Raw genomic sequence first — 19,852 nt, forward strand, 5'->3', positions numbered from 1 at the left:
GAAAGGAAAAGGAAACCCTCTAAAAGCCCAAGAAAAAGGTATTCTTAGAAGAAAAGATCCCTACTCCCATAATGCTTGCCTGAGAGATGTTAGGATATAACCCATTTATAAATTTCCTATTAACTTTTTAGGCTATCCTGCTTATATTTAGCTGAATTATTTTGAGAAAAATGAGCTTCAAGTAAAATGGATAGAGTGACTTTACCACCCCATTAAATATGCAGTCAAGCTTAGCTAAGACTTAGCAACTAAAGTTCAAAAAATTCAGTACATAATGTTCAGGGTCACATATTGCAAGACAAATATTTTTTGCTCAGTCTTCCATTGACTAAGGAAGCTGTTTCTATTATTAAATGTGTATGGAATTGATAATTATTAAAAACAAAACAATATTGTACCCCAAAGGTAGACTGGACATTAATCATAAAGCACTGAACAGAAAAGATTTTCAGCTGGCTCCTTTAGAGGACTGGGCTTGGGTGGGGGATAGATTTTATATGTTTTTATATTATTGCAAACTGCATGAATTCTATGTAAACAAGCAAAGGGAAAGTTACAAACTCTTAATCCTTTAGAAAACCATAAACCCTTTTCTTAACTATATTCCATACCTATTATAAAATCCTCCAGTACTTATCTTTCTTCAGCATGCTTAAACAGGCAAAGGTTTATTTATAAATATTTGATATGCAAATAATTCAGAAGCATTTTCTGGCCCTTCTTTCTCTGTCTCACTTTCAATTCCAATCCCCTCCCCTGATTATAAGAAAATAAAAATATTTTGGTGAAATAATACATCTGGACAAAAAATACAACTTCTGTATTTTACTTCTGGTACCTTAAAATCCTGTATTTAGTTGTTGTTTTTTTCCCTTATTTTAGAAACCGAAAAGAAAATCTTTTATTCCCTAAAGGATAAAATTGGATATAGCCTCTTTAGTAGACCCTATCACAGTTCTGTTGTTTGCTGTGTTCATTTGCTTAATGAATTGTGTGAGAACAGTCACTGTAATGAAGTGTGTTGGGGGTGGGGGAAGGACATGGGAAATGTTTTATGAAAAAAGTTATAAGCCTAATACTATGAAGTAACATCTAATGACGTTTTTTTTAAGTGCAATATATTTATTTCTGCTAGAAATGTATTATCAACATTATGTAATATTTGAAGCATTACATTTATTTGTAAACAGCTTAAAATTATATATTACTCAAAATTGTACAGAAGTACAAATGTGTACTTTCATTTCTTTCATTAAAAATGGTGTGTTTTTGATACATATACACACATTTACACCTTTCATTATCTTATACACTTTGCTTCATGATTTCTGGTACCTGTTTCCTCCCCTGAAGAAAAAGAGGATTAGGCAAGATTTGGGGTCACACTGACTACTCCAGGGGTGACACAGCCCAGTGGATTACTACACAGGGTTTTGGTTTGTCTTTAATTGCATTTGAACACCTTTCGAGAAGACAAGGCTCTCAAGTTCCCATTTTCCTATACCCAGCCCCCTTCACTCATTTATTCTACCCAATAAACCCTTAGAATCGTGGGACTTTGCACCTCTCCATACTGAGCATACTGAAGACTCCATAAAGCTTAGAGAACTGCTGCCTCTCCTTCCAGTCATGAGCTCTTGGATGTACTATAATGATATTACACAAAGCAGGCTGACACAAAATTAGATTAGCCAAATGCAAAGTCTTAATCCTTCTTCCACATGACAGTCCTTCAAAATATTTGATGTTATCATACCTTCTGCTTTCAGAAGTCTGCTCTATTACCCTTAATTTTTTGTGCATGCCAAACACCAACCTTTTAAAAATACTTTATTTGGAATAATTCCAAGCTTAGAAAAAAGTTGCAAAAATAGTATGAATACTCTTTACCCCAAATCACCAACTGTTAACTTTTTGCCCCGTTTGTCATTTGCAATTACACTGAGTAGTGCATGAATACACACTCACATAATATATACAGATTGTTTTTCTGAACCATTTGAGAGTAAGCTTCACATATCATGTCTTACTAACTTTAAGTAATTCAAAGTCTATTTCCTAAAACCAAAAAGATTCCATTAAATATCCACAGCAGTTACAACTTCAGGAAATTTAACAATGGTGCAATATGGTGATCTACCACCTGTACTCCCAATTTTGTCAAATGGCCCAGTAATATCCTTTGTAGCATATTTTTTTTTCATAAAGATCCAGTTCAAGGTCACATATTGCATTTAATTATCATGTTTGCTTTTCTAAGTCTCCTTTAATTTGGTATAGTTCCTCAGCCTTTCTTTGCCTTTCATGACAAAAGAATTCCTATTTTTCAATGGTTTATAATTGATTACTATCCTTAGTTATCTTTATGCTGAACTCAACCCAGATTTGGTTGTTGGGAGCCCCTTAAAGTGGCTCCTGTGTCCTTTTGACATGCTCTAATTTATTTATTTTTTAGTACCTTCTTCAATTCATTGTATAACATATGCTCCAGGATCATCTTGTACCTTTCCTGCTCCAGCCCTGAATAAGCCATTCCTACAAGGAGCCCAGATTCCTTTTGGTGGGGGAACTGTATTGGAAACAAAAGATACCGGTGCCAGATGCACTCATTGGGGTATGTTTGTTTCTAGGTCCTTTCATCTTACAAATAAACAAACAAACAAACAAATAAATAAATGTTTAGGCCCTTTCAACCGACAGGAAAATATATATACACACACACACACCATACACATATATATATACACACACATATTTTTCTACAATGGAAAATACAACAAATGTATATATATAGTATATATATATATATATATATATACACACACACGTTTATAAGCACACACATATAAATACATGTATGCATGTGTGATATAAGCTGTATTAGAAATTATAAGTTGATGATTATATCTCCAATTCCAATGCACCCCAGTATTTTCCTACTTTGTCACATTCTGTCTGTATTTGCCTTCTTCCACAGTGAGAACCCTGGCTCTCAATAACATCAACAAATTTGTTTACTCAATTCTACCATACCCCCCCCCCCCGCCAAAACTTAATATTGCTTCACTCATAGAGCTATAAAAAACAAATGTTCTATAGAGTTCAGGATATATATGCAGTTGTTTATCCCTCTACCTAAGGGTATATTGTCAAATGACATGTTTAGCAGTTACTTCGATTAATTCCTATTTTGTTATCCTGTATCAATACAACTGGGTTTATTTGTTCAGTTTGCTTATAGTTTTAAGAGCGTTTTCCCCCCTTCTCATTCTTACTAATTTTTATAAAACCATAAAACATTCACATGTGTCCAAAAAAACCTCATAGAACTAATAAGTAGTTATAGCATGGTTGTAGGATACAAGGTTTATATAAATAGGTCAATTGCTTTCCTACATACCAGCAATAAACAATTGGGATTTGAAATTAAAAATTCAACAACATTTATATCAGCACCAAGAAGGGTAAAAGAAATACTTATGCATAAATATAATAAAATATGTACTAGATCTATATGAAGAAAACTACAGAACTGGTGGAAGAAACCAAAGAAGAGTTAAATAAATGAAAAGATATTCCATGTGTGTGGATTGTAGACTGAGTATTATTAAGATGTCAGTTTGTCTCCACTTGATCTATATCTATATAGATTCAACAGAATCCCAATCAAACTCCCAGATAGCCTTGTGACTCTCAACAAACTGATTCTGAAGTTTATATGGAAAACAGAAAACTCAGAATACCCAAAAATATATTGAAGAGCAATGTTGGAGGATTGACAGTAGTGAACTTCAAAACTTACCGTAAAACTACAGCAATAAAGACAGTACAACTGGTGAAATAATAGACAAATCAAGAAAACAGAATAAAGCCCCCAAAATAAACCCACATGAATGTAGCCAATTGATCATTGAAAAAGGAGAAAATGCAATTCAGCTGGAGAAAAAAATATTTTCAAAAAAGGCACTGGAACAACTGAGCATCCTAAGTGAAAGAAACCAGACACAAATGACTACGTATTGTATGATTCCATTTATATGAAATTCCAGAATAGGGATATTCATAGAGACAGAAAGCAGATTAGCTATTGCCAGGGGCTGGAAGGAAGGAGGAATGGGAATTACTGCTAATGAGTATGGGGGTTTCTCTTTGGGTAAAGAAAATATGGAATTAGTGGTGATGGTTGTACAACTTTGTGAATATACTGAAGTCATTGAATCCTACACTTTAAAAGAACACATTTTATGGTACACGAATTATATCTCACTAAAGCTGTTATTTTAAAAAGTAAAACAAAAAAAAGCTATCCAGCATATCTTTTATTTCCATTCTTTAGGGCCCAACTTGTCAACTTTGAGAATCTCCAGGGGAATAAATCTTGTGTACTTCTGAGTTAATAGCAGGTGGTCTAGAATCTTCTGCCTGCCTCAAATTTTTGTTAACTATAAAAAGAAGATAATTTTGTCTATTAGATAGCATTGTGTAGCCTTAGGCTCTCAATTTATATTAGTTTATTTTTATCCCCTCCTTTTTTATCCTAGGAAGAATTGTAGCTGGTTCTTTGGACTCCCTGAAAAAGGATGATAAAAATAATTCCTTCACTATCCTGAGCCTTGACATGGTAGTAATTGCTACCTTTTATAGAATATTTACTATATCTATGCACTGTGTGTACATTATCTTACTTAATCTTTGCAACAAGTCTATGAGGTTGGGAAAATTATTCCCATTTGAGGCATGAGAGAACCGAGGCTGAGAGAGTTAGTGTTCAGAGACCTACAGTGAGATGTCCGGGATTTAAATCCTGTTTGTATTCATAACTAAGATGCTGTGCTAACTCCTCAAACATACATTTCTAAGTTTTAAGAAAACTCTTCTATAAAGTCTACATTGCATTTACTGAACCTAGGTACATAGCCTTAATTAAGAAACATAAAAGCTACCTAACTCAACAAGTTTCATCCTGATGGTCTATATAGTCACTGGCATCTCAAGAGTCTCAGATTGCAGCAAAAACCAGAAAGGAATTTTAAATTCCATATTTATCTTTTGGAGTTGGGTCAGATATCTCTGTGAAAGCAGGCATTTACAGCCCAAAGTGAGAGTCTGTTAGTCTTAATGTAAAAACTTCTATTTATTTAGGGACATTCTTCTTCCGACTTATACTCTAGTTGCCATTTAGGGTTGCTAGAGGATAGAAGTAATTAGAAAATAGGAACAATGAAGCTGAAGTCCACTGCACTTAGAGACTGGACAGCAAGTGGTCAGAGAGGAACCTAAAGGGCAGATCAGGGACTGAGGGGAGGCCAGACTTGGGCTAGGCTGGGTAAGCTGGAGAGAGGTGGACTTAGGCTCATTTGGGTTGGCAGTGAGAGGTGGAGCAAGAGGAAGACAGGGTGAGGGGTGAAGGTGGGGTGGATTGTAGAGTGAGGCCCTCAGTGGAATCAGAACACATAGCTGGAGACAGGTGAGGAAAGGAGGGAAGCACTGGTAAGATGGGAGCTGGGAATAGGGCAGTGGATCCCTCAACAGGTGTTATCTTTCCAACTACCCAAATACATGTACAGATACTCATTAGAATCAAATCAGTTTAAAAGACTTTAATAAGGCCATGTGGCCCCAAGTCTTCAGAGTTGAGGAAATCAGAGATAAAGAAGTATGCCCAAAACATACTGGGTCCAGTCCAATGATGTTTCTAGACCACTGTGTCATAATCAAATATGAAATCATCCTAAAATATGTGATATAAAACATAGTATATAGATGCCTTATGTATCATTGCTGGCTTTGCAGCGTTTTGCACTTAATCTACCCATACATATTCCACAATTTATTCATTAGTACTTCTGGCACTTTTGCTTATTAATATTGAAGGTAGTGATTTTTGTATTAGTTACTTTGGTGGTAAATAGAAATAATCTCAATATGTTGGAGTTTGTGCATGGAACTAACATGGGTTCATGGAAAAATTGATTTTGGGGTGTGGTATATGTATGTATGTATGTAGTTGTGTATATATTGGTTAAGTCATTTAACAATGGTTACTGAGTTCCCCTCTGCTCAAATCAGTATGCATATACTATGCAATTGGGCAGTCTCCCTATTTGGAGGGAGAGAGAGAGAGAGAGAGAGAGAGAGAGAGAGAGAGAGAGAGAGAGAGAGAGAGAGAGAGAGCATGTGTGTGAAGGAATTCTCCCAACTAATTCATGGATTATCTCCCTTTCTTTGAATGAAATATGCCTATACAAGGGTATTTAAGGTCAAGAGGGTCTCATTCCATTCTGATATAGGTAGGCCTAAGGAACTAAAATGACCAGATAATGGGTGGCTGAGACAGCTCCAGTTTCAAAAGGAGCATAAGCCCCTCATGGACACAAAAAGTAGACTAGAACTCCTAGAAATTCTAACTTCTCAAAGATACCTTTTCTCCTTGGCCAAAAAGGTTGTGTTATGCAAAGCAATAGATACAGATGCATTTATATTCAAGCTGCATGCTTCATTGCAACTTATTTTTCATTTTCTCCCATGAAGAAGCACCTACATACAGCTAGAATGTAAACAGCATGTCTAAAGTAACTTAATAGCAGCAAATGTACTATTTAAAAATGAATGAATCCAAGATATGTAATAATTTTAGACTGAAGCAGTTCTTTTATAAAATACACACGTGCAAAGACATTTATTTTAGTGGAGGCTACTTGGCGAAGAAGAATCTGAAAGGACCTTTTAACATAAAAACAGACCAATTAGAAAATAAAAAGTTGCCAAGAAGCACATACCTATAATTATCCTAATTTTTGAGACAAAATTAGAGATACATGTTTAAACAGAAATATTTTTTCACCTATGTGAATTTATAGGAAGTCTTACAAAAGAATAAAAAAATGAAACCCATTTGGTTCACCTTTCTTAAAACTTCTTAACTGAATAAAATTACCAAGTCAAATTGGTCTGAAGAATCTTGGATATGTGGTTCAATTATAGTTAACATGAATATAAGATCCTAAGAATTTTGCTTCCATCTTTGGGGCTAATGATGGTAGACTAGAGATAAAATACTTTGATGCCAATTCCACCTCCCTGCACTATAAAAGTGAAGAAAATAGTGTATAAGCAACTGAAACAGTATGAATAAAACCCCACATTTATACAGAAGAGTATCAATTAAAGTGACATTAGTATTTTGAATTATCAAGTTATAAGTAGAAAATTTAATATTTTTTAAATGATATTCACTGAATGTTATCTTTCCTGGTCCATAAAACCAGGCAATAGATGTAATTTATCTACTTACTTTGTATCTACATATTTGTGTAAAGTTAAAACATTTAAATTTGATAAAAAATTATCTGACTCGATTAAAGCAAAGTCATTATTTGGAAAACCAAACATTGGCTTGATGAATATTTTAATTATTTTGATATATGAAACATGCAATGTAATTATTTGTATGCAGGGTTACACTTGGAATTTTCTTACATTTCACATTTAGTAAACCGATTTATTACAAGAACACTAATTTTTTTCTTTTTAAAAATGAATTTTAAAACTACCTAAATGTTTAAAATTCTGATTTACAAGTCATCATTGCCATCTGCTGGTTACAGAGTTTTATTGCATTTTTTTTTTTTTTGGTAAAAACAGACAAAACAGAGGCAAGTTTTAGATATAGATGACTGGATTAGAAATCTCTATGTAAGAGAAATAATTTTCTAAATCACAAGATATCTTGATTTTAAAGAGAATAAGATAATATAAGAATAGTTATATTAAATTACAATCTTTCAGTTTTTCATAGAATAAGTATCGGGCATACTGGTTTAAGTTAATTGCAATTAATAAGTTTAAGTTTATTGTAATTAACAACTGTCTTCAAAATAACTAGATCAAAATAAGTGACAACTGTCAGAGAAGATATAAAAAGATGAAAACATGCCATGATTCTGTTCAACTGAATAAACTAAGTGCCATCTTTTCTCTCACATCCACAAATCTATTCCTCTCCTTAGTAAGAAAATGCACAATTATTTAGGCAACTACCTCTCAGTTTTCTAAGTTAATTAATGAGAACTGAAACTCACATTACTGTTTAATAGTCAAATAAGCATATAACTGAATAACAAAAAATCCAGGTGGGCAAAATATTAATTGGAAGTAAAACTTACCAGTATACTCTGAATATGAATGTAGAGAAAGATATAGGAACATTTTTTAAATTAAGTGCATACTATACATTTTCAAGTGTTTTACATTGTTTTAGGTGCTTTAGCATTTTTCAGATGAGGAAAAAATATTTTAGAGTGGCTAACTTACTAGCTCAAGGTCACACACTGGTAATCTTCCATGTATCAGTCCTCTGTGTTAAAGATTTACAATGGAGCTTGGCACATAGTTAATTCCACGTGCTTAGTATTTCTCTGAATCATATATATTCTGCTTCTTATACCTTTAACACTGTATCATGAGTATTTTCCTATATCATTAAGTACTGATTCAAAATGCTTCACTGTATGTGTTCTATGATTTATTTTTTGACATTGAGGTTATTTCTAATTTTCACTGATATAAATAATAGTACAATGAACATACTTATAAAAATTATTTTTTAAATTATAAAGATGACCAGATTCGTACCTTCAAGGGCTAGACTGAGGGTAAGAATATGTTTTATTCTGTTAGGACATTGAGTGATTCAAAAGGCTATTGGAAACTACAGGAAACAAACCAACAAATAGATCAAAAAGGGAAACATGGGAAATAGGCCGAAAAAATTGAATGGAGGGAACCCAAAATTAGAAAGTTCAGTCCAGAGCTGCATAAGAAAATCTCACTGAAAATAACATCTGGGCAACATTCCAGTAGCAGCTACTCCTTGCTAACCACAAAAATATATATTCCTCATGAAAAAAAGGCATAAAACTTACAAAATTACTTAAATGAATAATCAGTAACAAGGACCCTCAGATTATCTTTTAAAATATTCAACTATAGCTTAAAATAAACACATCTATTAAAATTAGAGAGTTGGAGGATAAACAGATTCATTGAGTAAATGTGAATTTAAAAAAAAAGCATAGATGGTCATATTAACTTCAGGTGAAGTAGGGTGTATAATTCAGGCCACTCAAAATGTCTATGGGAAAATATAAATTTCCCAAATTGACACCAGAAGTAGACCATGTATATAGATCAATAATAATGAAGGAAAGTGAAATATTAAAGAAAAAAAGGCTCCCAAACCAGATGTTCTAATATAGACAAAAAGGTACAAATTCACCCAATTTGTTTTATGAATATAACTCTAATAAAAGAAGGAAGCAAAATCAGAGCACTCCACTTACTGCTCCAAAAGCAAAATTAAAATATTCATATGAAAAAATAAGGTACTTTATTTTGAGTATGCATATTCATTCAGTAACATTTTTATCAACCACCCATAAATACCTTGTTTTTAAAACTCAGTATTAGATAATTTAATAGCTGTTAAAATTGGGCAAATTAATACATCCTTGATCCTTATTTTCCTACCTTGTACAAAATTATTTTATGAATTAAATGAGAAAACGTTTTAAGCACCAAACATGGTGCCAGGAAGGTAGAGAGTGCTCCTTGAAAAACCTTACAAAACAGCACATTAGTAACAGCACTTACTGAATTTAAATAAGTGGCAAGATGAATAAATAGTACTGTCAGTAGTTACTTTAGACGTTTAGAGAAGGGGGAATTAATCAGGGCTAGAGAAATGGGCTGGAGCTTGGGGGAGATAGACTTCAGGTGGGCAGGAAGAAACAGATGAAAAGCTACAGGATGGCTTTTTGGTAGGAGTAAAGGGGTAATTACACTACAGACCTCACTCCAAATGAATGGAATGAAAGATCTGTGTCCAGGGAAGTGGAAAGTTTAAAGGCAAATTGAGGCAGATGATTTAAGGCACTGATGAGCAAGCTAAGGAATTTAGATTCTGTTAGTGGGCTAGTGACAGCCACAGACATTTTTGAGTAGTGTTGAATCAAGAAAATTACTCTGGTCACAGTGAGCCACAGATTAGACAGGGAAGAAGGATATTAGGGAGTTCAGTCTAACCCATCATAAAATAGATGGGAGGTGAAGCAGTGCGGGCCCCAACAGTATGGTCTGTGACGGAAGACATGGAAAATTCCATCTTTGCCCACCACTGCGACATCATGTATGACTATGTACTGACTGGGGAGCTAAGAGTTCCCTTCTCAAATGGTCCCGGGTGGTGCCTGATTTAGACAGGTGAGAGTGCTCAGCACAGTGGTTCTAGGGCTGAGGAATTGTGAGTAACCTTGCTGGGACACAATTCTTGTGAAAATAAACGGAAAACTCATATTAAATGGAGCAGGGAGGCCAGAAGGGGGAGCATTTACACCATACGACTTGAGGTCAATTATAGACCCCAACAGAAAAGAATCATTAATTACAGATTCCAACAGGGAAAGATATACATTGCGTCTCTTACAAGAAATTGACTTACCCCAGCCAATGAGAACCCATCAACCTGAACTCTTGCTTTTCTCTAACAGACTTTCATTCAAAACATGACCTCCGAACATCCTCCTTTTCCATAAAACAATGCTTTTCTTCTTTGTTTGTGGGATTTGCCTATGGCTTTGCAATAGCTTACATGTCATAAATTACAATGCTCTGTTATTCCCAAATGAACTCAATTTTACTGGTAAAATAACCTTTTATTTTCAAGGTCAACATACTTTAAGATTGGATTAGTAAATGCTGTCTTCAAAAGGATAACCTCGGTGTTACTGAACTGTCAACTTGGGGCTCGGGGTTAGACTCACTGAGATCACAGGCCTTGCCACATGTTGCCTCCCCGGAGCTGACGGGACACTGAATGCCCAGTGCTACCTGTTTCTAGGTGAGGAGACATGCTCCTAAAGGGCCCGGGACACCACAGGCGCTTACTTCCGTCGGTTATTTTCTTCAGCTAAGAGCTTCTGCTTTAACATCCTCCAGACATGCAAACTTTTGGTAAAAAGAACAAAACTGAACTGCAAGAAAGGAACGCAAGCGCGGGGAGCTCGGGCTTGGCTGCCCTCAACATTGGCTGCAGGCGCGGCGAACAGGCTGGGGGCGGTGCGCCGGGGAGGACGAGCACGTGGGCTGCGCGCGGCGGCGGCGCGCGAGCCAGGGGGCCGCGTCCTTACGCCCCCCTTCCGGGTTTCGCGGTCTCCTTGACGACCCAGCGGCCAGCAACGGCGGCGGGGACCAGTCGTTGAGCCTGTGAGCGGAGCCGGTCCTCTAAGGACCTCGCCCAACTGGGCCTGGCCAGCGCCGGAGAGACTCGGCTCCGTACGCGCAGGGACTATGAGAAAATGGTCGGGGAAAAGAGGAAAAAGCTCAAAAGAGGCGGCTCCAGAGCCGTTACACTCTCTCCGCTCCAGGCAGTCTGGGCGCCGTCGCAAGGCCACCGGAGCCCGGGAGCCCGAGACGGAGGAGGAGCCGCAGGGGAAGATGGAAAAGCCCAAGAAAACTTTGCCCGTAGGCAGGGGCAGCCTGCCCCGGGGCGCCCGGCAGTGCTCTCCGCGGAGGTCCCAAAACCTGAAGGCGCAGAATGTGCGACCGGAAGTGGTCACGAGGACCCTGCTCGGCCGCTTCCACTTCTTCAGCAGTTTACTGGATCACCTCCGCGACAAGGTGCATCTATTGAGACATCAGTTCTTGAGCAGGACCTACTTCACCATAGGTGAGCGGAATAGACCGGGAGAGGCCCTGACAAGGCCGGATGCCCATCTGCCAGGTCCCCCGGGGTCTAGGCTTCGACCAACGGGCCGGCTGAGCCTCGGGTTTGAAGTGGTTTTGGTGAGTCAGTTCTGAAGATCATTTTGACAAGTTAGTCTAGCAACAATGACAAGGTCCAAGCTCTGGAAAATCGCTGACAAGAATTCCCAGCTCCCTTTGTTCTTGTTTTAAAACCTTTTCCAGGGTTTTCAGGCACAGTGATAACCCCCTGGCACCAATGAAATGTCATTTTATAATCAGGGCAGCCATTTGTTACAGGTTGTAAAATGATAGGCTAGCTCTTGGGGAGCAGATCTTTGTTCCAATGGATTTAAATTTTAAAAAAGTGCTGGTTTTTAAAATTGCTTGAGAACCTGTAGTAGTGGAAATAGGAATAGGATCAAATTATACAATATAATTGCTCCATGTTGGTACCCATTTGCTTTCATCCTGCTGTGGAGCTTCAATGCCCTAATTTGGGGAATTTTCTTTTTCTACAAGAGGAAAGATTTTTCTTTACATTCCGTATTTTCTATAGCTTAAGAGGTAACTTAAATCTTGCTGTTTCAATAAAATAAATTTGAGCCCAGTTCTTGGTCAGACTGATTATGGATTTAAGTTGAAACACAGATAAATGTTCCCTATCGTAAGTTGTGATTTCTTTTCTACCATAAATTGACTGCTGATGTTGAAAGTAGAATGGCCTCCATATTTGGGGTGTTAACAATACTTGGGGGATAATAGATGAGACTTCATAGAGCTTATGTCTAATTATGGCAATAGATATATCCCACATCCAGAATCAACTTCGTCTGGGTTTGCTGCCCCAAACAAGCTCCTGTACACCCCTGGCTGAGACACTGAAAGAATTCGAATTGGATGAAATAATGATTGAATATATTATGTGCTCTAAGAGTTGGGAAGAGTGAGCTAATTCTGTTGGGACCAGCCACGGAGAGTCTAGATCAAGACTAGGTTTAAGGCATTTGAACTGAATTCTTTGGGAGGGCACTGACTGATTCTTTTACTTTAAGAAAGGAAATATTTAATGAGGTGAAATGCACATAACAAAATTAAGCATTTTAAAGGGAACAATTCTGTGGCATTTAGTCTATTCACAATGTTGGCAATGAATAATTTTTAAATAGAAGGTGACATGACCAAGTGTGCTTCAGAGGTATTAATTTGACAGCAGTGTCTAAAATGGACTGGAGATGAACTGAGAAAAGAAGCTGAAAAAATAATTGAAATACCAGAATCCAGGCAGTGGTGGTCTTGGGGAGGGAAGTAACAGCAGGAATGGAAAAGAGAGGATGGAAGTAACAGTCAATTGAAGCACGGAGAACACTGGGCAGAGGGGGCAGAGGGAGAGAGAAAGTTCAAGAATGAGGAATATAGATTTGAGAATTACCCATGTAGGAGTGAGCTGAAGCTTTAAGATTGAGATTAAGTGAGATTGCCATGTAAGAAAAGAGGGCCAAGCACAGTGAGTTGGGAAACCCCTTATACTTAGTTTCAAAGATGAGAGGAAAAGGAAAAGGCAAGCATATAAAAACAGAGTGGTCAGAAAAGTAGAACTGGGAGAGTTGGTGTGAGGGACAATAACAGGAAGAAATCTAAGAATCTGGACAAATGCTACAGAAAGGCCGAAAAGCATAAGAATTGAAGGAGGCCACAGATATTGATAAGTAAGAGTTGCAAGAATTCAGAAGCAAGAAGTTGGCCAAGAATCTTCTCAGTGATTAGGAGGAGAAGTGGGGGGAAGAACATTTCATAGTGTGAAAGGCTGTGAGAACAAGAAGGGAAGTGTTTTAAGGCCTAGGATAATTGAAGACTGAAGGGAAGGATCAAGGGAGAGAGTATGAGATGGTGATTCTAAGAGAAGGAATAGCCAATGGAACAAAGTCTTGGAATGTATTTGCCAAGGGTGAAATTAAAGGCACACATCTAAGCAGCTAACGATGGAAGACAGTAGAGATAGTCATCTTCTGAGATGATAGGATTCTTGCTTCTGAGAAGCAAGGATTGCTATGTAGAGAAACATTAAGTACGTTAAGTGGATATAAGAGAAGTTGGGAATGCTTATGTCAGATAATCTTTGTTTCAGTAAAGTATAAGGCTGGGTCACTTTAAGAGGTGAGACTGGTGGACACAGAATATAGGGGCCCAGAAGACATTATTGCATTTTAGAATATTGGCATCATTACACCTTAATCATTTTATCAAGTGTGGAATGTGGGGTGAGAGGAACACAAGTGAGAAACACAAGAATATTCTGAGGAATTTTGGAAAAGTAGATGGATTTAGTAGGCTATTTGATCTTTTCCTTTTCCTTAAGTATCATTGTTAAGAGCTTTTGCTAGTATATATAATTGGAGAATAAGAAAGAGGATACAAATATAGTTGAATAGGGCAGTTTCTGTATCTCAGAAAGTTAATGAAGCCATATCAGAGGGGTATCAGTGTCAAGAAGAGATAGAAAGAATAGGTTTAATTTCACAGTAGTTCAGAGAATATTATATATTAGATAGAGTTAACATGTGTAGCAAATATATACCTTTTTTAAAAGAGCCAGGTAGTAAATATTTTAAGCTTCATAGGCCATGTACTGTCTCCCTTGTCTGTTCTCCCTCACTTTCCTTTTAAAAAAGTAATAATCATGTTTAGCTTGTGGACTGTACAAAAAAAAAGACCACTACCCATAGTTTGCTGATCATGGTATAAAACTAGTAAATCTGAGAGGTATTAAAGAGTGGTAGGAATGAGCCCAAGATGTTAGGAATATAGGAAAAAAAGCTGGGGAAGCATGATTGGGAGTTTTCAACATTGCAGTTTTTTTCAAATTAATTTTTTATGGATTAATTTGCATTTATTTGATAGCCAAGTTAAGTTTCTGAATTTTCAGGAGGTTGATTTTGGCAGGTTGTAAATTGACTTGCCAAGTATATTTGGGACAACCATGAGAAATAACATTATAAAATGTTGGAAGGGAGACAGGACATTAGGAATAGCTAGTAAATTCACACCATTGACAGTAGCAAAAATCCTTGGAAAATGATCAGAGTTTTCTAAAACTTTGCAAATTCACCAAAGGTTAACAACCTAAAGAGCATTTATTGAAGAAAAACTACAGTACTGAAGCTGCAAGAACAGCATGGTTATTGCATTTTCACTTGGCCTCCTCACATTCCCTCTCCTCAACTACATGGTGCCCTTGAAAACAAGCAGTGTCCCAGCCACCAAAAGGGACAGGAAGTGTTTGGAGCTTCTCGAAAAGCTCCAGACCCACAGCAGTAGCGCTGTTTCATGTGTCTGGCAGCCCCCATAAAGCCTCATTCACAGGGCAACCCTGGCGCTCCAGATGAGTCTCCCAGGCTAGTAGTGTTGGAGCTCTCACAGCTCTATAAAGGTTTTAATTACCCACAGGGATATTCAGATGTGCTGCTGAGGAAGTAACTTCCTACATTGAACCACCCTGTGATGAGCATGAGGGCAACGGTCTAAGTGGCTCCTGTTGCCTACAGTCACTTCTGAAAGGACGGAACTGAAAATAGTGTATATATGTGCTTCTTTTAAAAATACTTTATAAAAGAGAATAGGAAAGATAGTGAATAATACTGAAAATCATAAAAAAGGTCTAAGTCACTGACAATTTCTTCACTCTTCTGTAAATGGCATAAATGAGACAGAGTCTTCCATGTCTCTCCCTTTGCTCCTCAAATCCCCTCTACAACAATACCTACTATACACAATTTGTTGTATGTCCTTTTGGAATTTTCCTTCTGCTATATAGACAGAATTAGGTAGCCATTCTGCTTGTGTGTGCTCTCTCTCTAGACATAGAAGGAAATGCACTTGAAATAGTTGCTTTAAAGGAATATCATCATAAAGCAACTCTTAATGACATTTTCTTTCTTTTTTCTTTTTTTCCAGCTGCCTTTTGGGGAATTTTGCACTGGTAAGATTAGTTTCAGTTTGAAATTTTAAAAAATGTGGATTAGAAATTGCCATTGCTGTTTGCAGACAACTAGAATGATAGCTTGCTATGTGAACAGAATATCTGTATGTGTACAGTTTACATATAATATATGACTACTTAAAAAAACCCTTATATTTGAAGCAGCACTTATAAAATAGTTATATTAAGGGAATAGTGACCAATGAATTAAAACATTTTTATCAAAGGATTCTTAAATTCTTAAAACTATATTTCTTAAATATCTGGCTTTTCTAGTGTGCTTTGCATATTTATTTCAGCTTGAAAGTTCCCTTATGTTATAATTGTGTGTTGTTTGTGACATAAACTTGGAGATAAAGTTTTAATAACACCTGTCAATTGGAAATCAGATAGAGAAGAATATAAAGACTGCATTGGTAATGCAGAATATATTGAACCTTTCAGTGTGCATGCATTTGCACCTGATTTTACACAAGTGATCTATTTGTGAAAATCATATGTAAGGCAATAATACTTTTCCTCTGATGCATTTTCATTTCTACCTGGGCTCAGGGATTTCTACTCTTAGGAAGAACAGGATCTGCCTCAATTCCTGTTGGGACAGTGCTGTTCTGGCTGTTTAGTCTGCAGGGAGATTTTTTTTTTTTGGTATCATTAATCTACAGTTACATGAAGAACATTATGTTTAGTAAGCTCCCGCCTTCACCAAGTCCCCCCCACATACCCCTTCACAGTTACTGTCCGTCAGCATAGTAAGATGCTGTAAAATCACTACTTGTCTTCTTTGTGTTGTAGAGCCTGCTCCATACCCTCCCCCCCCACATTATACATGCTAATCATAATGCCCCCTTTCTTTTTCCTGCCCTTATCCCTCCCTTCCCACCCATCCTCCCCAGTCCCTTTCCCTTTGTTAACTGTTAGTCCATTCCTGGGTTCTGTGATTCTGCTGCTGTTTTGTTCCTTCAGTTTTTCTTTGCTCTTATACTCCACATATGAGTGAAATCATTTGGTACGTGTCTTTCTCCGCCTAGCTTATTTCACTGAGCATAATACACTCTAGCTCCATCCATGTTGTTGCAAATGGTAGGATTTGTTTTCTTCTTATGGCTGAATAATATTCCATTGTGTATATGTACCACATCTTCTTTATCCATTCATCTACTGATGGACACATAGGTTGCTTCCATTTCTTGGCTATTGTAAATAGTGCTGTGATAAACATAGGGGTGCATCTGTCTTTTTCAAACTGGGCTGCTGCATTCTTAGGGTAAATTCCTAGAAATGAAATTCCTCGGTCAAATGATATTTCTATTTTGAGCATTTTGAGGAAGCTCCATACTGCTTTCCACAATGGTTGAACTAATTTACATTCCCACCAGCAGTGTAGGAGGGTTCCCCTTTCTCCATAACCTCACCAACATTTGTTGTTTTCTTTTGGATGGTGGCAATCCTTACTGGTGTGAGGTGATATCTCATTGTGGTTTTAATTTGCATTTCTCTGATGACAAGTGATGTGGAGCATCTTTTCATGTGTCTGTTGGCCATCTGAATTTCTTCTTTAGAGAACTGTCTGTGCAGCTCCTCTGCCCATTTTTTAATTGGATTATTTGTTTTTTGTTTGTTGAGGTGTGTGAGTGAGCTCTTTATATATTTTGGATGTCAACCCTTTATCGGATCTGTCATTTATGAATATATTCTCCCATACTGTAGGATACCTTTTAGTTCTATTGATGGTGTCCTTTGCAGTACAGAAGCTTTTCAGCTTGATATAGGCCCACCTGTTCATTTTTGCTCTTGTTTCCCTTGCCCAGGGAGATATGTTCATGAAGAAGACACTCATGTTTATGTCCAAGAGATTTTTGCCTATGTTTTTTTCTAAGAGTTTTATGGTTCATGACTTACATTCAGATCTTGGATCCATTTCTAATTTACTTTTGTCTATGGAGTTAGACAGTGATCCAGTTTCATTCTCTTACATGTAGCTGTCCAGTTTTGCCAGCACCATCTGTTGAAGAGACTGTCATTTCCCCATTGTATGTCCATGGCTCCTTTATCGCATATTAATTGACCATATATGTTTGGGTTAATGTTTGGAGTCTCTATTCTGTTGCACTGATCTGTGGCTCTGTTCTTGTGCCAGTACCAAATTGTTTTGATTACTATGGCTTTGTAGTAGAGCTTGAAGTTGGGGAGCGAGTTTCCCCCCACTTTATTCTTCCTTCTCAGGATTGCTTTGGCTATTCAGGGTCTTTGGTGTTTCCATATGAATTTCTAAACTATTTGTTCCAGTTCATTGAAGAATGCTGTTGGTAATTTGATAGGGATTGCATCGAATCTGTATATTGCTTTGGGCAGGATGGCCATTTTTACGATATTAATTCTTCCTAGCCAGGAACATGGGATGAGTTTCCATTTGTTAGTGTCCTCTTTAATTTCTCTTAAGAGTATCTTGTAGTTTTCAGGGTATAGGTCTTTCACTTCCTTGGTTAGGTTTATTCCTAGGTATTTTATTCTTTTTGATGCAATTGTGAATGGAATTGTTTTCCTGAATTCTCTTTCTATTAGTTCATTGTTAGTGTATAGGAAAGCGACAGATTTTTGTGTGTTAATTTTGTATCCTGCAACTTTGCTGAATTCCAATATTAGTTCTAGTAGTTTTGGAGTGGAGTCTTTAGGGTTTTTTACATACAATATCATGTCATCTGCAAATAGTGACAGTTTGACTTCTTCTTCACCAATTTGGATTCCTTTTATATCTTTGTTTTGTCTAATTGCCATGGCTAGGACCTCCAGTACTCTGTTGAATAACAGTGGGGAGAGTGGGCATCCCTGTCTTGTTCCCAATCTCAGAAGAAAAGCTTTCAGCCTCTCGCTGTTCAGTATGGTGTTAGCTGTGGGTTTATCATATATGTCCTTTATTATGTTGAGGTACTTTCCCTCTATGCCCATTTTGTTGAGAGTTTTTATCATGAATGGATGTTGAATTTTGTCAAATGCTTTTTCAGCATATATGAGATGATGATAATGTGGTTTTTGTCCTTCTTTTTGTTTATGTGGTGGATGATGTTGATGGATTTTTGAATGTTGTACCATCCTTGCATCTCTGGGATGAATCCCACTTGGTCATGGTGTATGATCCTTTTGATGTATTTTTGAATTCTGTTTGCTAATATTTTGTTGAGTATTTTTGCATCTACGTTCATCAGGGATATTGGTCTGTAGTTTTCTTTTTTGGTGGGGTCTTTTCCTGGTTTTGGTATTAGGGTGATGTTGGCTTCATAGAATGAGTTTGGGAGTACTACCTCCTCTTCTATTTTTTTGAAAACTTTAAGGAGAATGGGTGTTATGTCTTCTCTGTATGTCTGGTAAAATTCCGAGGTAAATCCATCTGGCCTGGGGGTTTTGTTCTTGGGTAGTTTTTTGTTTACTGCTCCAATTTCATTGCTGGTAATTGGTCTGTTACATTTTCTGTTTCTTTCTGGGTCAGTCTTGGAAGGTTGTATTTTTCTAGGAAGTTTCCATTTCTACTAGGTTTTCCAGCTTGTTAGCATATAAGTTTTCATAGTATTCTCTAATAATTCTTTGTATTTCTGTGGGGTCCGTCGTGATGTTTCCTTTCTCGTTTCTGATTCCGTTGATGTGTGTTGATTCTCTTTTTCTCTTAATAAGTCTGGCTAGAGGCTTATCTATTTTGTTTTATTTTCTTGAAGAACCAGCTCTTGGTTTCATTGACTTTTTCCTATTGTTTTATTCTTCTCAATTTCATTTATTTCTTCTCTGATCTTTATTATGTCCCTCCTTCTGCTGACCTTAGGCCTCATTTGTTCTTCTTTTCTCAATTTTGATAATTGTGACATTAGACTATTCATTTGGGATTGTTTTTCCTTCTTTAAATATGCCTGGATTGCTATATACTTATCTCTTAAGACTGCTTTCGCTCCATCCCACAGAAGTTGGGGCTTTGTGTTGTTGTTGTCATTTGTTTCCATATATTGCTGGATCTCCATTTTAATTTGGTCATTGATCCATTGATTATTTAGGAGCATGTTGTTAAGCCTCCATGTGTTTGTGAGCCTTTTTGCTTTCTTTGTGCAATTTATTTCTAGTTTTATACCTTTGTGGTCTGAAAAGTTG

The 19,852-nt window shown here is 36.9% G+C and overlaps 1 protein-coding gene across 1 annotated transcript in view; it reads left to right on the forward strand.

Moving 5' to 3' along the window:
* Positions 1-11,166: 11,166 nt before the first annotated feature.
* LOC108392843 (probable C-mannosyltransferase DPY19L2) overlaps positions 11,167-19,852 on the forward strand; it is a 111,382-nt gene continuing 102,696 nt past the window's right edge. The window contains 3 exon segments of the mRNA XM_036990540.2: positions 11,167-11,381; positions 11,383-11,725; positions 15,694-15,718. Of these exon segments, the coding sequence (XP_036846435.1) occupies positions 11,355-11,381; positions 11,383-11,725; positions 15,694-15,718 (395 nt within the window). The 5' untranslated portion in view covers positions 11,167-11,354.

Source organism: Manis javanica, chromosome 6, assembly GCF_040802235.1.
Source record: "Manis javanica isolate MJ-LG chromosome 6, MJ_LKY, whole genome shotgun sequence".
Lineage (NCBI taxonomy): Eukaryota > Metazoa > Chordata > Mammalia > Pholidota > Manidae > Manis > Manis javanica.